Genomic DNA, 23136 nt, shown 5'->3' on the forward strand with positions numbered 1-23136 from the left:
TTTCTAAGCCTTGGCTGACAGAGTCATAGCATCATGACATGAGACAGGACATTTATACAGACAGATACTCCAATCATATAAAAAGACAGAGTACATATGCATGTGGATATCCAGTTGTTCTGTCGCCACTGGGTCTGAACAAAATGTCTTTATTCTATAGAACGCACACTTTAAACCCAGTGGGAAGCCGGGGTGCCCGAAGAGAGATTGTTAGAGACTTCCAAAAGTAATGGGCTTTAGAGTCTTTAAAAGTACAACAAAGTCTTTATTAAGGAACAAATCTTCAAACAAAACTTCACGGCTTTACTATTCAAGTCTTTAAGAGACTGGCACTAACTTGGTTTGACTGTACTATCTCATAAGGAAGAACTCTTTATAATCCCTCCCAGGCCGTCCATCACCTAGGCCTCGCTGGTCTGGGTAATACTGCCGATCCCCAAATGCGTCTGGAAACCGAGTAACCTACCAGACGAAGCTAGAAGATGTTTAGCTGGAATTCTGTGGTTCTGCAGTGATGTCCTGTGGAAACTTCAGGACTGTTTTCCCCTCTGGTGCTGTGAGGCTGAGAGGCTGTGAGCTCTCAGCCAGAGCCTTTGGGACCTTTTCCTTCTGTTTCCCTGGAACTGGATGGTCAGTGGATGACCCCTGGATGGTTGCTGGATGGACCCCGGATGGCTGTTTCTATTTCCCTGGAAGGTTTGAGGAATGAAGCCTTTCTACGGGACTAGCTGATCTGCGTCCTATAGACTGGCTTCCTTGTGTGACTGAAAATAGGCCCCTTCCCTCCAAAAGGCAAAAAGGGGGCGGGACCAGGGATCCTAACTATAACTGGCAGGTGGCTTACCCTATAAATGCAAATTATAACAGGAAACCCCCTACTGCAAAATCCCAAGCATGGGTTTGCACACAAACATATAAACACAGCAAATAAATCTGGAGCTCCTGGAACAGCTGTTCCAGAACACCAGTGTTAATAGCAGTAGGGTGCTGAACCTCTCCTGTGTTCTCTGCCTTCTTATAATCCCCACTCACAATCATTTCCCATGCAAACATACACAGAAACCAAATTTGTACAGTGGATACTCTTTGAACATTACAGTACATGCCCTGTATTCATGACAGAAACATTCCATTGTGGATACCTGAAACCATGGATCACAGCAAATCCTATATTTTGAGCACACATGGGCTGGAAGTGTTCCATAGCATGATACTGGATGACCTAGGGACAACCAGAAACACTTCGGGGGGGGGGGGGGTTGGGAGGGCTGTGGGTAACTGAAACAATGGATGTATTTCCACTGCATAATTGTTACATGTAAATATTCCTCCAGTATAGATTCCTTCATTAATGGTACAGTTTGGGTCCAGCCTATTTGCATGACTGCACCTCCCAACTAAGCCCCTTAGGTCTGCTGGGGAGGCCCTACGCATGGTCCCATGACCCTTACAGGTGTGGCTGGTGGGGCCTAGAGAAAGGGCCTTCCTAGTCATAACCCAAACGCTCTCTCCAAGGAGATCAGACTGGCTCCCATTCTCATAACCTTTAGAAAGGAACTAAAAACATGGATGTGGAATCAGGCTTTTGACAATGGTTAACTACAACTTAAGTGATGGAGTTCTTAATTGATCCCAATATTAACTGGATTTTAATTGTTTTATTAAAAGGAGCTGGTTTTTGACTTTTGCATATAACATGCTTTAGCATGTTCTTTTCTCGACAAAAACACAATAAATATAGCTATCATATATATTATATTTATTGTGTTTTTGTTGATATAATAAATATGTCTATTATTGTTTTATTTTTGTTTATGTATCATGATTTGCTGAGTTTTGAATTTTCTTGTCTTGGTTGGTTGAGTATTATTATGTATGCCATATATTTTGAGTCCCTTTGGGGAGAGGGGGTGGGATATAAATAGTTTGTTTATATTTTTTATTTATTTGGTTAGGGAGAAGAATATTCAGAAATACAAGTTAAGACAATGTTAAGATAACTTCTACATAATGGGCAATTTGAAATTTAAAGCCACAGAACCATCACTGTGTTATTTAAGTTATTCCATAGTGCACTCCAAAAATGTCTTAGGAAAAATAATTCAAATAACGAAGCCACCTCAAAACAATAAAGAAATAAGTTATACTAGCTGATACTCAGCCTACTGCCAGGGATGTTTTTGTGGCCCCCAGGAGTCAAAATTTTGTTGTCTCCCCAACAGCCATGAATGTTTTCTAGACTGTATTAAATGAATATTTGCCAAGCTGTAAGCCCCTCCACCTTTGTTTTTTTGTGGTTGAAAAAAACAGGAAAAGTATAAATGACCATTCCCTTTCTGTTAAAAAAAGCCTTCTCCAGGGCCTAAAATGGCCTGGAGGTACATAAAAGGGAATAAAAACTAGAATACCCCCCGTATCTTTTATATTCATATAAAGGCAAAAAATGCAGCAGGTGTTGCTTTTCATTCAACCAGGAAGCAAGCAACACCTGCTGAAACTCTTGTGCCTATGCAGCTCTTAGAGGAAGGGCCTCTAGTTTTTAGTTTGACAAACCGAACCAAATAACATGGCAAAAATGTGTTTACAGCCTAAAGCATATCTGGCCCCAACCTCCCATAGTTGCCTACACCTTTTTAAAGAAACCCAAATACAAAAGGAGAAAAAGAATTATGAGTCTAACACATTGGCCTAACACTGAACAGAGAGTGTTTTTCTTAAGTCAGTATGAATGGGATATACATGCGAGTATAAGCCTGTCTTGATAAAACAGGTTGCAAGTGGTCTTTCCCTATAGGAAAATTGCTAACCACCATTCACTCATTTCTGTATTGGTATTTTGGAACTAATTCACCTTGAGTGTAGTTTGTCGGCCAAGCATGTTCAGGACATTATGTGAAGTCTCAATCGGAAAGAAGTGAAACTAAGAGCACTGATTACAATTAAATGGAGTCTCGGTGCTATGTTTAAACTGGATATGTTGTTCTCATAGGCCAATTACCTCCTGGCTATTCTAAAACAATAAGGAAAGTTTATTATTAATTAGTGAAATGACATACTTTTGACTGGTCAATTGATCAAAAAATGAACTGCATTTAAGGTACTGAGGAGTTATTGCTTAAAGAGGATCCAAAGTTATTGGAACTCTATCAGTCATTTCATCCCAAAGTATTCTGGAAGAACACATATAAGAAGTAAAATCTCAGATTTGGTTTATCTCTGTTGCCTTACAAAAGCACCATAGGGTAAAGTTTCCATGGCATCCCTATCTCCTTTACAACATGAGAAAAGCCTATATTCCCTTTTCATTAAGCCAGACTGAAAGATCTGAAAATATTTTTGTTCATAATTTTGGTCTGCAGGTGTGAGAGGAGCAATTGCAGCTGTGGGGAAAAATAGGCAAAGCTGAACTGAACGAATGAAGTTGAAAAGCATTATATTTAACTGATGTGCGTGATCTTACAAAAATATCAAGTCTTTGAAAAGAGTTTATTCAAGAAAAATAAGTAGAAGAAAATTGAACACAAATTGAAGGATTTATCAGAGAATCTGAAGAAAAAATATTGTAAAATTAAGATGTTTTCTCTTGGCATTATGATTATAATGCAGAGAATGAAAACTTATAGATCTGTAAAGTCACACTTTCAAGATAGGAGGAAAGAAAGTAGCAGCATTATCCCCCCCTCCCAGCTAACACCACCCACTATACTTTTGCTTACTTTTCTCCTTTCAATTCCCCATCTGCCAGCCACTCTTCACTCAAGGAGTTTACCAATGGGCTGAATGAATACCATCTGTTCCTGGCAAAAGCTCCCCTGAACTATGCACTGTCTTTTTCTAAACACTTTTCATTTCCCTCCAAGACAGCTTATTCAAAAACAAAATATGACTTTCCTCCTTCCATTAGTTATATCACTGAAGAATTAGAAAACCCATTGAATCAGCCAACTTGTTTCTCTCATGTCACATCACTAAAATGACACGTTGCCCAAGTCATCATTGTCGTCCTCCTTTTTTCAAACAATTCTTTTTGCTCAGTTCAAGCTATGTTTAACTACAGTCCAGTATGCTCATATTGTTTATTGCTGAAAGGGAAGGAGCAGTGGCTATCAATATTTTTTGAACATTGAACAGTATTTGCGTCCCTATCTACACTGCCATATGCCCCACTCACAGCCGGCAGCCCCTGAAAAGGGGGCTACACTTGGGCTGGAATGAGGGTTCTCACTCTTGAAAAACTGTGAAGTTTCGGAGGGAGTGCCCTCAGGAAGGCTTTCTAGTCATCATCAGCCAAGAGGTGCAGCCAAATAATTTTGGGTGGTCTTTGGGATTTATGGTACTCATATATCCCGAGAGGTGGTCAGAGGGAGTGACACCTGGCACAGGGACAGTTCTAACTAGGTGACTTTACAGGTTAATTTCCCTTAACAGTTTGTTCCCAAGTCATTCCAAAAGTTCTAAATAAATAAATAGGTCCGGAAAAAAATAGGTTAGACCCATTTTATCATGTATAGTCTTTTTATTTCACAGTGGGAGTTAAAAATGCAGTTTTAGAATGCAATTTGACTGCATTGAACTACATTATATGGTAGTGTGGACTCATATAATCCAGTACAACTGCATTGTGAAACTACATGGCAGTGTAGATGGGACATTCCATTGCATTGGAGGGCAGCAGGTTCAGACGTCATGTCACAATTCTGGTCATCCCACAAATGTTTGCAATTGCTTGCTTACTTCTTCCACAGTGTGTGTTGCAATTCAAAAGCAACATGAACAATGTTAGCAGAACAGTGCAATGTCTAGTAGAGCATTCAGTGTAGACCATCTGCCTTTCAGGCACCTTACTGAGTCATGGGTCTTTCACACCAATACTGTCTGTGATGTATTGCCGGAACAGAGCTAGGGAAGACAGTCAATCAGTTCAGGCTAACAAGATGCAAGTGTGGTACAACCTTTGTATCCATGGATAATGTTCCAGCTTTTGTGTGGATATGCAAAACCCCAGATAATAAGGAACTCTATTGAAATGAAGGTTTCCTGGCTCAAGAATACCATAGAGTCATGCTATACTTAGAAAATGGCTACAGAGGACATATCTTGTTGGAGAGGGATAAATAAAACAGAAGATACTAGTTCTGCAGAGACAGGGCTTGTACCATGTTAAAGTCAGCAACACACCTATGAAACCAGATAGCAGGGAGTCAGGGGGAGGAAGCACAGAGACGAGGAGGAGGAGAAGGAATAGATTGTCATTGTCAAATTCATGGTAATATCCTTGTTATCACTTTGAAGTGGATATTGGATTTGTTTTTTTATTTGGGTGGCTTTGGTTGTTTTGCTTTTTGTTAGTACCTTACGGCATTGAATGTTTGCTGCTGCCTGTTGTAAACCACCCTAAGTCCCCACAAAGACATAGGGAGGGATATAAATAAAGATGGTGATGATTATTAGATGGAATAGATATAATTTCTACAAGACTCTCTAAGCGCCTGTCTCTGGAGGTGAACATCTTGCTCTGCCTAAGGTTCCCTGCTGTTTGTCAGTTGTGGAAATAAAATATTAGTTTAAAAAAGAGATAGCAGAATTGTCATCAAATAGCCACAAACAAAAGAAACAGGATTTGTCCTTTTCCGAGGTGAATGTAATTCTGCTAATAATTGTATTTGTATTTTTGATTTGGCTTGCCACAATTTTTCTACAAACACAGTATTTATGGCATGGTGATTGATTACAAAGAAATTACAAAAGAACAAATTAATAAGCAAATTATGTAAAATCAACATTAGCTTTCTAACGTGATTCTCTATCTTTAACAGTGTAATTGCTAAATGAGTTGTTTATAAAAATTGCTTTCATATGCTATGACAGCAGTTTGCAGACACAATAAAGAAATGCATTACAAGAGCTGGCTGGTATTTGCATAGTCAACAAGATTATATTTCTACTAGTTAACATATGGTAGTAGTTCAGAGTTTTGGTTTATGTATGTAAGGCATTGAATTTTGTAGTTATTTTTGTGTAAACTGCTTTGAGTCCCCCGAGGGGTGAGAAAAGCGGTATAGAAATGCTGCAAACAAATGTTGTAAATAGAATAATGTTAATCTGGAGAAATAGGATTTTACTATTCACATCTCTTTTTTTCCTCTCCAAATAATATATTTTATTATGATGGATATGCTCACATTGAATCTCTTAGAAGTAGAGACAGTAGAAAATAGTTTTTACTCTATGGAGCTAGAAAAAGGTTAATTAAGTATACTTTCTTGCAACGTGTCTCACATTGAAAGCCCTTTAAAACCCCTATGTTCTAAAACAAGTTGTCTAGAGATCTGGGCTCAAATCCATGCAATATTTACTAAAGCTTCATTCTGCCGTTTTGGCCTTTTGCAAGAAATAATTCATCTGCCAGAGGGGGGAAAAAAACAATGTCACTGCACTTACGCATTTCTGCAAACAGCTGCCTCCTTTCTGCCATGGTAGTTCCTCTTTTCCCACAGTCTTCAATCATTCTAGGCAACAAAAATATTAAGCATATCTTCAGAAACATTTCGTAAATTATACACATTTGCAAAGATGTTTAAAATGTTCTGGCTTACTCTTTCCCCTCTACAACATATTCAAGAACATCTCTTGTAAGCAATTTATAATTTAAATTTTACCCTCAAATATCTACATTTTTACCTTGACCCTCTCTCCATAAAACAGTGTTTCTCAACCTGGGGGTTGGGACCCTGGCGGGGTTGTGAGTGGTTTCAGAGGGATCTCCAAAGACCATCAGAACACATATATTTCTGATGTTCTTAGGAACTCTTTTGGCAGAGAAAGCTAAAGATCTCTCTGCCTGTCCTTCTCTTCCTTTTTGGAAATAGACAGCAAATCCTCCCACCAAAGCTCTCCTCTGCTGTGATTGGCTGACCTCTCAGCCAAAGGGAGGGCTGTTTCTGAAACTCACAAGTGGGGAGGGGAGAGCAGGCATGCTCGGTGCATGGAAGTGGTGCGCATGTGTGGGCAAGGGAGAGCGTCTGAAGCTGGAGGGTGTGTTTGCACCAGCAAGCCCATTTAAGGCAGAGGGAGGGGTTCTGTGGGAAGTTTGGCCCATTTCTACAATTGGTGGGGTTCAGAATGCTCTTTGATTGTTGGTGAACTATAAATCCCAGCAACTACAACTCCCAAATGCCAAGTGTATTTTCCCCACACTCCACCAGTATTCACATTTGAGTATTTGTGTCAATTTTGGACCGGATCCATCATTGTTTGAGTTCACAGTGCTCTCTGGATGCAAATGAACTACAACTCCAAAAGTCAAGGTCAATGTCCACCAAACTCTTCCAGTATTTTCTGTTGGTCATGGGAGTTATGTGTGCCAAATTTGGCTCAATTCCATCGTTGGTGGAGTTCTGAATGCGCTTTGATTGTAGGTGAACTATAAATTCTAGTAACTACAACTCCCAAATAACAAAATCAATCCCCACCAGTATTCAACTTTGGGTGTATTGGGTATGTGCAAAATTTGATCCAGTGAATGAAAATACATCCTGCATATAAGATATTTACATTACGATTCATAACAGTAACAAAATTACAGTTCTGAAGTAGCAACAAAAATAATTTTATGGTTGGGAATCACCATAACATGAAGAACTGTATTAAGGGGTCTCAACATTAGGAACGTTGAGAAACACTGCCATAGAACAATGCTTAGTTCTTTCTTTGTAGCTTCAGTGAAAACCTTTTAAATGAAGCTCCATCATATGGACCACTGTGCATCTTCTTTTTCCTAGTCAATCAATTCTAAATTTCTAATTTTATGTTGTGTCTCTGAGGCTTCCTCCCATTAGTTTACATTGACTTTAGGCCAGAATAGTATCTGCAACTCTGAAAACTACACGAGTTTAGATTTCCTTACTTCAAAATGATACCAAAAACTGTTGGGCATAAATAATTACATCTAATTTAAATTAGTACATAGCTTCTTAAGGAAACACAAACAGACAATGAGAATTCTGCAGATTTCAGCTTTCAGGATTGTCTTAGCCAGGGGTTGGGATCCATAAGAAAATTAGTTTGAATATAATGTTTTCATGTGTATGCCTTCCAGAAGCACATCTGTCCAGATAATCCTTATGTTGGATGTGCTATGCAAAATGCAATCTAGTGCAATGCAAAACAGATAATATTCCCATTGTTTTAGTGACATTGTTTTTTCTGCCCTAAAGAAATCCTGGTGAAGAGAAGGTTAAGTTACTATGGTAGGTGAAACCATCTTTACAGAATTACTAACTTCAGCAATCCATGAAGTTAATAGCTGAAATGGAGAAAGGTTATTACAGAGCCCCCTCTGTCTTAATGGATTTACAGCTGCATTGCAAATCCCTTGTTGCATTTCTTCTAATAAAGTAATCCTCTAGCAGGAGGTCCTTCTTCTCAGCTATACATTTCAGCACTAATCTTTGCCAATATCATAAAATTGCTCCTTGTTTCCCCCCTAAGGCTGCTTATAACTGTAATGCACTTATAGAATTTGCTTGTACTTCATCCAGTTGAGCTACTCAGGGTTTTTAGTTTGCAAATTCAGACCAACTATAATAGTTGTTGTTTTGCATTGTTTTTCTGATAAAAAAACTGCATTAAAAACCTAAATTTCATCGTAATGCTCTCTGCTGTCAAAATGCAATACTCTCTTAATAAATCCCAGCAGGTAGTTTTAATTCAATACTCTCCTCTATGAGTTCTACATGAGTTTTAAAGATGAGACTGAAGACACTGCTTTGACCTAATTGTACCATTGGGTAGTAGTTGCAACATCTCTTTTACCTTTAATGTATCTATAATGGCTGCGCAAAAGAGGGGATTTAAGCAGGTGTTCCCTGTGACACAACCAGGTAGCAAACAACAATGGCTAAAACTGCCATTTCTGCAAAACTATTAAAGTTATAGGTGCTCCCCCCAGATTTCAGTCTGGCAACTAAGTATATTCTAGGTAGAACTAATGTTGGATTTAGATGCCTGAGCACTAATAGGTTTAGCATTAAATGGGAATTACTGAAAAATAAAAAAGAAGTATCAGTGTTCAGAAATACCCTAAGGTATGCACAATTAATTAATAAATCTCTAGTTACTTTATAGCCACATTTTGAAAACAATTATTCTCCCATTTCTCAAAAGCAATTAAATAGTTTATTCTCATTTGCTTTTAAAGCACATCTGAATACTTCAAGGCACTGTGGTAACACATGTGTTCTCCACTCAGTCACGTTATTGTTGTCTCGACACCCAAAATATAGTGCATAGCAGTAGTAGGTGCTATCCTCCCTGAATTATTTAATGATGCTACATCCAAATGTTTAAACAATTTGAAACAATAAAAATAATGTAAACATTATAAAGACATAGAATCATTGAAAAAATAGGAAAGATAAATACATTTAAAGCTATGTATTATCTATTAAAGCTATTATATTAAACATATTAAAGCTATGTATTGCTGGGATTGTGGCGCAGCTGGCTGAGTGTCAGCTGCATTAAGATCACTCTGACCAAAAGGTCATGAGTTCGAAGCCAGCCCGGGTTGGAGTGGGTTTCCAACCAATTGTGTGTAGCCTTTTGTCGACCTTTGCAACCCGAAAGACAGTTGCATCTGTCAAATAGGAAAATTAGGTACCACCTTAAAATGTGGGGAGGCTAAATTAACTAATTTATGAGGCTATAAAGAAGACTCCAGCAGAGCATTCCAGGGAGAAGCATGCGGGGACTGCGGAAGTACTTCATCAGCGTCATAGGTGGACGATAAAAGCAACAGCTGCCCTGGCGACCAGAAAAAGTTAAATAGCCTCTGTGTATGTCTGTATATGTTTGTATGTCAAAAATTGGCATTGAATGTTTGCCATATATGTGTACACTGTAATCTGCCCTGAGTCCCCTGCGGGGTGAGAAGGGTGGAATATAAAAGCTGTAAATAAATAAATAAATAAACCTCTCCTCTTGGTCCTGCCACCATCACAAGTGCGGTTGGCCTCAGTTGTTGAAGACCTGGTTATTTGAACAAGCTTTTGATAATGCCTAGTCCCTATTTGTTCTATGCAATAGTTATACAACCTTGCACTTCATCCCATGCCCTCATTCCACGATTTTTTTGTGTATGTCAGGAGTGACTTGAGAAACTGCCAGTTGCTTCTGGTGTGAGAGAATTGGCTGCCTGGAAATATGTTGCTCAGGGGACGACTGGATATTTTTGATATTTTACCATCCTTATAGGAGGCTTATCTCATATCCCCACATGAGAGCTGGAGCTGACATCCGCACTCTCCCCGGATTTGAACCTCTGACCTGTCAGTCTTCAGTCCTGCCAGCACAAGAGTTTAACCCATTGTGCCACTGGGGGCTCCATTTCATGATTACAACTCTGCACTTATCCCACTCCCTTGTCCTATTGCTTGTAGCCTGCCCACGTCTTACAGTAGCTTACCGCCATTTGGTTGGTTTATTTATTTATCGTATCAGAAGCAAACTAAACAGTTGTATTGCATTTTTAACAAACAAACAAACAAACAAAACACAAAGTTTGCAAGCTTGATGGTTGATTAAATGTCCTTTGACCAGTAGCTGGCCACTTGGAGTGCCTCTGGTGTTACTATAAGAAGGTGCTCCATTGTGCATGTGGCAGGGCTCAGGTTGCATTGCAGCAGGTGGTCTGTAGTTTGCTCTTCTCCACACTCGCATGTCATGGATTCCTCTTTGTAGCCCCATTCGGTTGGTGAGCGCTGTTATTTAATTTTTAAGTTGCTGTTTATGCCTTTATGTTTTGTTCAATTGTATTTTATATTGTGCTTCATTTCATGTTTTGTTTTTAGGCACTTGTGCCATGTGTAAGCTGCCCTGAGACCCTTTGGGGAGATGGTGGTGGGATACAAGAATAAAATTGTTGTTGTTGTGAGGCAGCCTTATTGTTGTGGAAATGGGAATAAGGGATATGCTGCCAAATAAGGAAGGTGAAGGGGGGGTGTCCCGTGTGCAAAAGCTGAGTGTGGGGCTCTGTGCAAAAGCTTGAGTGCGGGGTGCAGACCATCACCTGATTTCCCGGAAATCAGCTGATTTAAGGGAAATGGGAGACTTTCGTTTGTCAAAAGGTATATATAGAGTTCAGCCCACCAGAAAGGGGTCGCCTCTACGGAAACGCCTCGTTGCGTGGGAGGTGACCAGGCAGCTGCTTTTGAAACTTAATAAACTGCTTTTTCTTTGGATGAATCAAGTTGTCTGTCCCTTTGACTCCTGCCTGCGCTCGCTTTGAAGGTTACAAGATAAGCTTTGGCCGAGGGCCCTAATGGGCAAAAAGGTCTGCTACATTTCTGGTGCCGTGACTCGGATCGAGTGAGACGAGCCAAGGATCAAGGGGGCGGATCCTGTTGCCAGGACGATTCCTGATCAGCGGCGAGGACTGGAGATAACCACCGTGAGCCGAGAAGGGGGCCCCCAGCTGACCGGTTGCGGTACTTCTCTCTTCTGTCCACGTCGCTGGATCAAGGTAATCGCAACGACACAAATCACCAGAGAAAAGCAGACGGGAAGGCCAGGAGGGATACACAGGAGGAGGAAGAAGTCCAGAAGGCGAAGGTTGTTCCAACGTCTACAATAATCTGGCAAGTATTAGTGGTTGAGTAAAGACACTAAGGGAACATACATACCGGCGCCGGGGAAGGGAACCACTAAGTCTCCCATTGGGTTGGTGGGAGGAAAGGAGGAAGCTCTGCGTTTTCTGGCGCGTACTGTCGAGTGTCCAGACGTCCAGGCCAGAGCCAAATCCCACCTAGAAGCCATGGGAGGGGGGAGTTCAAAGCCAATTTCCCCATTGCAGTGCATGTTACAACATTTTGACAAATTTGTGGCAGCATCTAGTCAAGCAGATCCAGGAGACTTTAAGGATTACAGGTTAAGAAATTTGTGTACAGGCGAGTGGCCCACTTTTCCTTTTGATTGGCCCGAAGAGGGAACTTGGGATCTGAAGAAGATTAGACAGGTAGAGGAATATTGTGCAAACAAACATCTAGACCAATATATTTATATTGCAACTTGGGACACTGTGGTCTCAGAAAATCCGGACTGGATAAGAAAATGTAAACAAGGACAGTGTATGGCATTCAAGAAGAGAGGAGGCAAGGAAAAAGGGAAGGTTTGGTCACAAGAGGAAGACCAACCCGAGGCAGCAAGGAGAATTGTTAGAAGACCAGCAACCCCCGCAGTGCCTAATGTCCCTTCACTGCCAATCGCTCCTCCATTACCACCACCATCACCCCCACCTTATCATGCACAGGGGGGAAATAAAAATTCATCTCTGAGATACCCAGACTTGTCGGCCCTTCAAGTTGGAGAAGGAGGACAGATTGAGAAAAAGTCCAGCAGAATGCCGAGTGATGCAAGCCCGGCCCAAACCAGGAGCCGGGGCAATTTGGCCCCGTCGTTTGGGTCACCTATAAATGCCCCACTGGTTGAGATGCCCATCCGGGAAGTTCCAATCCTCAATAGCCAGGATCAGATAGTGAGAACATACCAAGTGGTCCCATTTACCAGTAGCGATCTGTTGAATTGGAAAAATTCCACCCCTCCATACTCGGAACAGCCCCAAGCAATGGCTAACTTATTGGAAAGTATTATGGCAACCCATAATCCCACCTGACAGGATTGCAAACAATTGCTCCAGGTTTTGTTTACTACTGAGGAAAGGAGACAGGTGATCAATCAGGCGATACTACTGGCTCAGGCACAGCCCCCGGCGGGGACAGATGCAGTGGTTTGGGGGGCCCAACGTCTCCCGATGGAGGTGGATCCCCAATGGGACCCCAACAATCCACAACATAGGGTGGACTTGAAAGTATTTCAGGGCCTTTTGGTGGACGCTATAAGACACGGTCCACCACGCCCTGCAAACATACTCAAAATACAGAGTGTTAAACAAGAAAAGACAGAATCCCCTACAGCATTCTTGGAAAGATTAGAGGATGCCTATAGAAAATATAGCCCCTACAACTTGGGAGATGACAATGGAAAGAGGGCACTGGCACAGTCTTTCATTACACAGGCAGCAGATGACATAAGAAGGAAAATCCAAAAACAACCTGGGTTTTTAGGAAAAACCATGAATGAGTTGTTAGCCATAGCTGACCAGGTCTATATGGCTAGGAACCAGGTAGAAGAAGAAAAGAAGAAGAGGGATAGAAAGGAAGGATACAAGACTCTCCTATCCATGATGGATGGTAGAACAGGAGAAAAGAGGGGCAGAGGACGTGGAAGAGGAAATGGTAGAGGAAGAGGAGGAACTGGAAGATTAGAATGGAATCAATGTGCGAAATGCAGGAGATTTGGGCACTGGAAGGGCCAATGTACAGAGCAAGTAACTAGTGATCAAGGAGGTCAAGAAAATGGTAGAGGAAGAGGCCGGGGACGTGGCAGAGGACGAGGAAGTTATACACCATACCAGGAAAAGGAGGCAATAGTGGCTGCAGTGGTGGAGGAAGAAGGATGGGAGGACATAGAAGATGGTGAATGAAGGAGCCAGGCTCTTGTTTTGTTGGACCCCGGGGAGCCTATGGTCACTATGGAAATCGGGGACCAACAAATTGACTTTTTGGTGGATACAGGGGCTGAAAGATCAGTAATAAACAAGCTAACGAGCCCACCAAGTGCTGAAACCACTCGAGTTATAGGGGTTTCAGGAAAAGTCCAGAAATGCCCCTTGCTCCAGGAAAGGACTTGTAATTTGGCTGGACATAATGTGAGTCACAAATTATTATATCTCCCAGATTGTCCTGTTCCCCTCTTGGGGCGAGACATTCTCTCTAAATTAAGGGCACAGATTCAATTCATTAACACTGGCCAGATGGAATTGACTATTCCAATGGAAGAGGAATGGAGGTTGTTTCTCATAAGGCAGGAAACATCAGAACCACCGAAAGCCCAGTGGCCGTGGGAAAAGACGCCTTTGGTATGGGCAGAAGATAACCCACCCGGCCTGGCTAAATATGTGCCCCCAGTAGTGGTGGAAGTAAAGAAAGGAATGGGGCCGGTAAAGAGGCCCCAATACCCTGTCAGTCGGGAAGCATCAATAGGAATACAAAAACATATTGACAGGCTACTGGAACATGGATTAATTATACCTTGCAGCTCACCCTGGAACTCTCCCCTGTTGCCAGTCAAAAAGCCAGGAGGCGGATTTCGCCCTGTTCAAGACTTAAGAGCAGTAAATCAAGTCACTGTTCCTTTGACCCCGGTGGTGCCAAATCCACATATCATGATGAGTTTAATACCCGCATGGACGGCGTGGTTTACGGTATTGGATATTAAAGATGCGTTCTTTTGTATCCGGTTGGCTCCGGTGTCCCAGCCGATTTTTGCGTTCCAGTGGGACACCCAGCAAGCCAGCCAAAGGACCCAATTTATGTGGACCCGTATCCCTATGGGCTATCACAATAGCCCCACGATATTCGGACAGGCACTGGCAAAAGACATGGAAGAATTTGAAATTCCGGAGAGTGAAGGGGTGTGGCTTCAATACGTGGATGATTTGTTGATAGCCTGTAGGACAGAGGTTGGGTGTAGGCACTACACCCTGAAAATGTTGGAAGCATTAGAGGAAAAAGGATACAAAGTGTCCAAAAAGAAGGCTCAATTGTGTCAAAGAAGCGTAAAATATCTGGGATTTGAAATAACTGAGGGACATCGGTCACTGGGAGTTGAAAGGAAAAAAGTTATTTGTGCAATACCAACCCCATCCAGCAGGAGGCAGGTTAGGGAATTTTTGGGTTCAACAGGGTATTGTCGGCAGTGGATCCCAGGTTATGCTATATTGGCCAAGCCTTTATACCAGGCCACCCGAGGGAATAGAGAAGATCCATTCCAGTGGACAGAAAAAAGCCAACAAGCCTTTGAGGCTTTAAAAGAGGCCCTGATGTCATCACCAGCCCTAGGCCTACCTGATATGGAAAAACCCTTCATTCTGTTCGTATCGGAGCGAGAAGGAGTAGCAGTGGGTGTACTTACCCAGGCTTTAGGGTCATGGCAAAGACCAGTGGCATACTTGTCAAGACAACTAGACACAGTAGCGCAGGGAATGCCACCATGCCTGCGGGCTGTGGCAGCAGCAGTAGATTTAATAAAAGAAGCAAGCAAATTGACTTTAGGGCAGCCACTGGTCGTAAAGGTACCACACCATGTGAAGGCGTTGTTAGACACCAAGGGACCACGCTGGCTCACAAACGAGAGACTGACAAAATATGAGGGGGTGTTATGTGACAACCCGATGGTAACCCTAGAAACTTGCGCCACCCTGAATCCGGCTACCTTGTTGCCTGCCCCGGGGGAGGAAATGGTCCACCAGTGCATTCAGGTGATGGAACAGGTATACTCCAGCCGACCCGATTTAAAAGACGTACCAATATCCAACATAGACATGACCCTATTCACTGATGGCAGTAGCTTCGTGGAGAATGGTGAGAGACGTGCAGGATATGCGGTGGTGCAGGGGGGGGGGGAGAGATTCTGGAAGCAGAGTCGCTCCCTCCGGGAACCTCCGCTCAGCGGGCCGAGTTGATAGCTCTCACCAGGGCACTGCAGTTGGCAAAAGGAAAGCGGGTCAATGTCTACACGGATTCAAAGTACGCTTTTACTACGCTTCATGCCCATGGAGCTTTGTACAAGGAGCGGGGACTCCTTACGTCGGCTGGAAAGGGCGTTAAGAATGCAGCTGAGATTGTGGCCCTTCTGGAGGCGGTTTGGGAGCCGGATCGGGTTGCTGTAATGCATTGTAAGGGACACCAGAGGGGAGAAGATCCAGTTACGCAAGGAAATAGGTTAGCTGATTTGGCCGCGAGGGAGGCAGCCAAACACCCCCGCAATAAGCAGTGCCTGCTAACTGCAACTGCATTAGAGGACCCCCCATTAGAAAAGTTTGCATATACACAGGAGGAGGAGAATTGGGCCTTGGGGGAAAAAGGAAAATGGAAGGGAGAGGTCATTGTGATGCCAGATAACCACGTCTACGTCCCTAAGGACATGGCGTGGCACATAGTCCGACACATGCACTACACTACACACCTGGGTAAGACGGCCCTGGCAACATTGTTGGGACGACAGATATACATCGATGGGCTCCATAGCTTAACAGCAGCGGCTGCACGCAGGTGCTGGACCTGCGCCAAGAATAACCCTCGAAAAGGACCCTTAAAGCCCCCAGGAGTTCAACATATAGGCAACGCCCCGTTTGAGGCAATTTTGACTGATTTCACTGAACTGCCTCCGCAAAAGGGCTACAAATATTTGCTTGTTTTTGTGGACACTTACAATGGGTGGGTAGAGGCATACCCGACCCGTACTGAAAAGGCGGTAGAAGTTTCTAGGGCACTGTTGAGAGACATAATCCCAAGGTTTGGAATACCATTGGAAATAGGATCTGATAACGGTCCAGCTTATGTACACAAGATAGTTCAGGGATTGTGCCAAATATTGGGCACCAAGTGGAAGTTGCATTGTGCCTATAGACCCCAGTCATCGGCAAAAGTTGAAAGAATGAATCGGACTATGAAGAATGCTATATCAAAAACCTGCCAAGAGACAGGGCTGGGATGGACTGTAGTGCTGCCCATGGTGCTATTGAGAATAAGATGTACCCCCCACAAAAGAACAGGTTTGACCCCCTATGAGAGACTGTATGGAAGGCCACCACTAAATTTGAGGTCAATAATAAACAAAGGGGGAGACCAGCATGTGATTGGAGATAAACAGACAATTCAACAAGTGCAAGCCCTGGCTGGACAGATAGAACAAATTGCTCAATATACTTCAGAGCTGAATCCACCTTATCCTACCACACCTTTGCATTGTTTTTCGCCAGGTGACGAGGTGCTCATCAAGGAGTGGAAGATCGACCCGCTTGGACCAAAGTGGAGAGGACCCTATACTGTGCTGTTATCAACCCCTACCGCCATCAAAGTGAAAGAAGTCAAGCCTTGGATACATTACACCCGTGCCAAGTTGGCGCCCTCCGTGTGGAAAGTGGAAAAAGCGGATCAGAGTGACCTGAGACTCAGGATCGTCCGGCAACCCCCTACGGGGTCAACAAGGCCATGAAGCTGACCCCATCGGGTACAATAGAACGTCGAAGGTCAAGTATGTCGCAGTGTGGCCCAACAAAAGCACTGTCCTGGAAGTGGTGGAAAGACATTATGATGGGAAGGGGAGGAGGAGACACCAGAAAACCAACAGGAGTTCGGACAATATTTGGGTTCCTAATGCTCATAAATATGATCACTGTGATACAGGGAAATTGGCTGAAAGAACATGCAAGACTTATGTTTGCCCAACATGGTAAAGATGTGTCTCTTATATATGAACATCCCGAAAAAATAGGTGACTTATCTTTCCTCCCAGCACTAATAGAAGACCCTCAGGTGGTACTTGGGGGATTACAAGAAAGTATTCAAAATCCCACTATGTTTTCCCAGGTTCCTGATGGACTAAATCAAGCTAGGTTTAGACGAATAAGATACACTGCCACTACGCGAGGAATGTGTTTTTGTTGTGGAAATAAGGGTACATGGAATCAAAAGTGGAGGGATTGGGAACACAGAAAAGCCTTCCTAATAGGGTTAAAAAATTATACTTACTGCACAGATTGGTTTCATTTACATGGTACCCATAACTCCACCTATACAAATAGACAAAATTTGGCAGACACAGATTGGAAAGAATTGTACCCCGAATATCCAATGTTTGATTCAAATTACACTACCTTGAATAGTGGTGGTAGTATTTGTTCAGGATGGCAAATTAGAGATCCTAATATGTGGTTTTTCTTTGACAAATGGGCCACCAATTACCATCCGGAAAGATACCAGTGTGTTGGGGTGGGATATTTAACATTCCCTGTGAGAATTCTCAGACACCCCAAAACCCTCACAAGGCTTCGAAGGTCCCTACAACCCGTGGTGCCTTTAGGACCCGAGTGTTCAGACGAAGTGATCATAAACTCTGCCTTGTCTGACACTGAGGGCTCACGGGTGGGGGGGGGGGATTGATAACAGGAGTCCTGACTCTCGGATCCTACCCAGGTATAATTGCCCAAGAGAATAGAAGAAGTATTCTAGGGCTCACGTGTAGGTTAGAAAAAAGCATAAATGCCACTGGAAAGATAGTTAAACAATTACAATCCGAAATTGAAGAGCTGAGTCAGATGTTATTACAGCACAAGTTGGCCCTGGATTATCTGCTGGCAGCAAAAGGAGGATTTTGTTCCATAATAAAGGGCCATTGTATAGTTCAATTTCATAATCTCAACCAAACAATTGAAGATGATTTAGAAAAATTACAAGAATTGATAAATCATAATGTAAAAGAAGATGGGTGGAAACCTTTCTCGTGGTTGACTTCCTGGTTTCCTTCAATAACATGGCTCAAAGAGTTGATGCTCATAATCATATTATGCAGTTTTACTTTTCTATTGTTAATATGTTGTCTCCCAATTATGCTTCAAGCCTGCCAAAAATATATAATGTCAGTAACGCCAATGAAAAAGATAGGCCTCATCCAGAAGAAAAGTTGGAGAGACCCATAATAACCTTTGCTGATTTGCTTTCGCTTTTGTAAAACGCTTAGCAAAAAAGAAAATGGAGAAATGAGGCAGCCTTATTGTTGTGGAAATGGGAATAAGGGATATGCTGCCAAATAAGGAAGGTGAAGGGGGGGTGTCCCGTGTGCAAAAGCTGAGTGTGGGGCTCTGTGCAAAAGCTTGAGTGCGGGGTGCAGACCATCACCTGATTTCCCGGAAATCAGCTGATTTAAGGGAAATGGGAGACTTTCGTTTGTCAAAAGGTATATATAGAGTTCAGCCCACCAGAAAGGGGTCGCCTCTACAGAAACGCCTCGTTGCGTGGGAGGTGACCAGGCAGCTGCTTTTGAAACTTAATAAACTGCTTTTTCTTTGGATGAATCAAGTTGTCTGTCCCTTTGACTCCTGCCTGCGCTCGCTTTGAAGGTTACAAGATAAGCTTTGGCCGAGGGCCCTAATGGGCAAAAAGGTCTGCTACAGTTGTTACTGTTGTTGTTTGGAATCATTAGCCCAAAGGGAATTAATAAACAGGCTCCATAATCAAATGGGCATCCATGAGGAAGGCATTCTACAACCGAAGAAGGCCCTCTTCCATGTCCTGACACCATGCATTGCATCCACCAGTACACTTAGAATGGCCCTTCCAATAGATCTCAATTTTTGAGCAAGCAAATATGGAGGGACCACTCCTTCAAAAAGATCAAAGTCCCAATCCATTTTTGGATTTGGTTGTCATTAAAAACACATTTGAATTCCTTCAACTATTAAGGTCCCAACTCATTTATGGATTTGAATGTTGTTAAAAACACAGCAAACGCAGGTGAGAAATGCATTGGCAGCTAGTGCAATCCTTTTAGCATTAGTGTTATATGGTTCTTATATGCTGTCTCAGCAATTTAGCTGCTGAAGTTTTGTAGGTTCATACAGATATACACTAACTTGGGTGATAGACTGGAATATTGCAGCATCCACCCCCACAATATACACATTACAGAATTATAGTGCTAGTATTCAATTTATCTGCCATGGTTTGATCCTACAGAATCCCAAGGTTTGCAGTTGGTGAGGCACTATCACTTTCTTTTGCTAAGGATTCTAAATATCCTCCAACCAGACTGCAGATCTCAGGATTCCACAGGGTGGTGCCATGGCAATTAAAGTGGGATAGTGGTGTTCTAATTCTGTCATCTGAATGGGATTCTAGAATCCAAAATGTTATTCTCTTGAGCTGGCCTTGTAGAAAGGTGTGGAACAATCACAACCAATTTTTCTGTACCTCTGGGTCTTCTTCTTCTTTTTTTTACATTACAGTTTTCCTTAAAGGGACAAGGTCAGGTATTTATTATTTTATTAATCCATCCCTGTGGCAAACCAAGGCCTTTAACTTACACAGGAAATTGTAAATCTGGATGTTTCTGGATGTCTGTTCTGCTATTCAAAAAGTACATAAATAGAAAATCCTCCACTACAAACAATCCTGATATTCAGACTGTGTAGAAAGGGTATTTTTATTTAAAAGGAAAAAATCAATAAGCAAATGCATTTATAATTCATCAATATTCCAATCATTTTTAAGACCAGAAAATTCCTGTATTAATAGAAGAAAAATCCTGAGTACTCTAATAAATTGTTTTAAAATTGTTAAAATACAACTGATCTAGGAGTGTGTGTGTGTGTGTGTGTGTGTATAAACACAGGAGCATCCATCAGGCAATTTACTGATTAAATTATATACTGGTACATCTATTTGCCTCCACTGGGTATCTAAAATCCATGATGGATGTTCATTTGGACATACAACAAATATGCCTTGAGCCTACATGTGGTGAGGCAGATGGAGTCCTGCTTTGTGTCCACATAATCAGGCCACGACAACTGAAAGTGATCTCAAGAAACTTCACCAGATGGCACCCTGGAAACTTCCCCAGACTGTATGACAAATATGGCTTTATGTTCTGAGAAAAGATGTCAAGACTTTCTTCTCCAATTACTAGCAAATTCATTATCACTTGGTGACACGTGAGGACTTTTGAGAAAGGGATGGTGCAGGCAAAATAGTTTTAGGTCAACTTTGCATAATAGCTATAATTAATTTTTATTGAACTCCGATTGTATTTGTTGCACTCTAGCCATCAGTAAAGTTGTGCAAGATATGAAAACTCCCAAGGGGGGAAATCGCCTGTAACTGCATGAAGACTGTTCAGTAGCATCCCGCATCCTCAGAATGTTAAATTTTAGCTAGGAAAACATATTCAGAAAACCAGACTGTGGGAGTGAATTGTCCTGCAGGAGCCCTTAACATCTTAAATAATACTCTTGGGAAAAATATAATTGTCTGGCTAGAAACCTGAACACAAAATTCCTCCTGCAAGTGTGAGAACCTTTTACTGCATCTTTTACTTCAGTTTTATTGACACATCAATAGAAATCAAATAATATTTACCAAACTTAGAGATATTAACTATGATCATTTAAGATTTTAAATTCAATTAAATATTATTTGGTAACAACTTTATAAGAAACCACACGTGATCATTCCTTACTTCTAAGTTGTTAACATGTACAATATCCTCTTTAGATTTTATGTAATATGCCAAGTCCCTTTGCTGTGTGTTTGTGTTTCAAAATCAATTTTTTTCTCAACTTGAGTCCAAAAAAACAAACATACTGTTCACTGGGATAAATTTAGATATATACCTTCTTTTTAGAAAAACAGAAATGTGAATTGATAATTTTTTGCATTCTACCCTGTCCTAACAGCAAATACAATAAAAATGGCAGGCAATTCACCACAACATTCCACTCTGCGTGCCTCTTATGAAGTGTCAGGTTTAAATGTTGTACTTATTCAGTATGTTCTGCATTACAGGAAAACACATATGAAAGCAGCTCAATGTTTGCTATCTCCCTGACCTCAGGCTTCATTTTACTTCATTTTATTTGACTAGGTCAGAAAAATGACGTCTGCTACAGTGAACCAAAGTGAAGCTCCAGGGACAGAGAGTAGGAAGTCCTGGAAGAGAAGCATCATGGAGACAAAAGGCCTTTTCCTCAAGACAATGCGTGTTGACTTTTGCTTTCACTCGTGTTGCTTATTTGGTTGGGCACTGCTATGAGGCAGGCTGAAGCATTTCACATGTAATTAAGCTCTTACTTGGTTTGAAAAGATCTCTTGACCTGCCTAGTGGTGGCATGATTAAAACCAACTTCACTTTAAAATAAGTTATCAGTGACAGAACTAGGTTGGGTAAGCTTACTGTGTTTGAACATGTTGATGGTTTGGGGCTAGATTGTGGCACATCACCATATTCTGCCAACTGGGATGGCTTTAAAGGGAGATTAGTTAATTTACAGAGGTTAAGACAATGGTTATTTGTTACACATGCCTTCAAATTGCCTATTGATTTATGGCGTGGTTTTGCTAGCTCCTTCCTCAGTATTGGTTAATATCAGTGTTGATGCTACTGATATGATCTTGTACATCAATCGCTGGGGAGTGTGTGATGTAGGATTTATTGCATTCATGTTTTGCTCACAGGCATCCTATACACAAATAGTTGACTCATGTTTGAGCAAAACATTGGATCAAGAAGGCCTTTGGCCTCATCCTGTGTGGCTCTTGTTATATTCACATGTTTTTATTGTGCAGTGTGAGGACCCCTTATCTAGAATTCCATAATCTGAAATATTCCAAAATTGTCTTCATGGATTGCTGAGATAGTCACATCTGGGCTTCCTGGTGGTTCTGTATACACATTATTTACAATGATGTGTATACATTGTAAAAGGAATCCCAGTGGAGTCTTGCAGCACACCCAAATACCTGGGAGTTGCCTTGGACCGTTCTCTGAACTATAAGAAGCACTGCTTGAATGTCAAGCAAAAAGTGGATGCTATAAATAATATTATCTTATAGCACAACCTGGGGATCACAATCAGATACAGTGACGACATCTGCCCTTGCGCTTTGCTACTCTGCTGCTGAGTACGCATGCCCAGTGTGCAATTCATCTCACCATGTAAAACATTGCATGTGGCTCTTATTGCTGCATTGTCACAGGCTGTCTGCACCCTACACCACTGGAGAACTTACACTGCCTAGCCAGTATTGCACCACCTGACATCCACCGAGAAGTAGCAGCCAATAATGAAAGGATCAGGGCAGTGACATCTCTGGCTCATCCCCTGATTGGATATCAGCCAGCATGCTAACACCTTAAATCAAGAAATAGTTTTCTAAGATCTGCAGAGATAATCGCAGGAACACATCAGCAAGCAAGAGTCCAAAAGTGGCAGGCTAAAACCCAGCACTTCAACCCATGGCTGATACCAAATGAGAGACTCGCTCCTGGGCACACAAAAGGTTGGGCAACTTGGAAGGCACTGAACAAACTGTGCTCTGGCACCACGAGATGCAGAGACAACCTTAAGAAATGGGGACATAGTGGAGTCCATGGCATGTGAGTGTGGAGAAGAACAAATCACATACCACCTATTATAATGCAGCCTGAGGCCTGCCACTTGCACAATGGAGGATCTTCTTA

At 42.0% G+C, this 23136-nt stretch overlaps 1 protein-coding gene across 18 annotated transcripts in view; it reads right to left on the reverse strand.

Annotated features, from left to right (window-relative positions):
* DTNA (dystrobrevin alpha) overlaps positions 1-23136 on the reverse strand; it is a 267832-nt gene that overhangs the window by 91528 nt on the left and 153168 nt on the right. For all 18 annotated transcript variants that reach the window (XM_060775262.2, XM_060775250.2, XM_060775249.2 and 15 more), the window contains exon 2: positions 6442-6509. In XM_060775262.2, coding sequence (XP_060631245.1) covers positions 6442-6508 — 67 coding nt within the window. In that variant the 5' untranslated portion in view covers position 6509. The remainder of the gene's footprint in view (positions 1-6441; positions 6510-23136) is intronic.

Source organism: Anolis sagrei, chromosome 4 (genome assembly GCF_037176765.1).
Source record: "Anolis sagrei isolate rAnoSag1 chromosome 4, rAnoSag1.mat, whole genome shotgun sequence".
Classification (NCBI taxonomy): Eukaryota; Metazoa; Chordata; class Lepidosauria; order Squamata; family Dactyloidae; genus Anolis; species Anolis sagrei.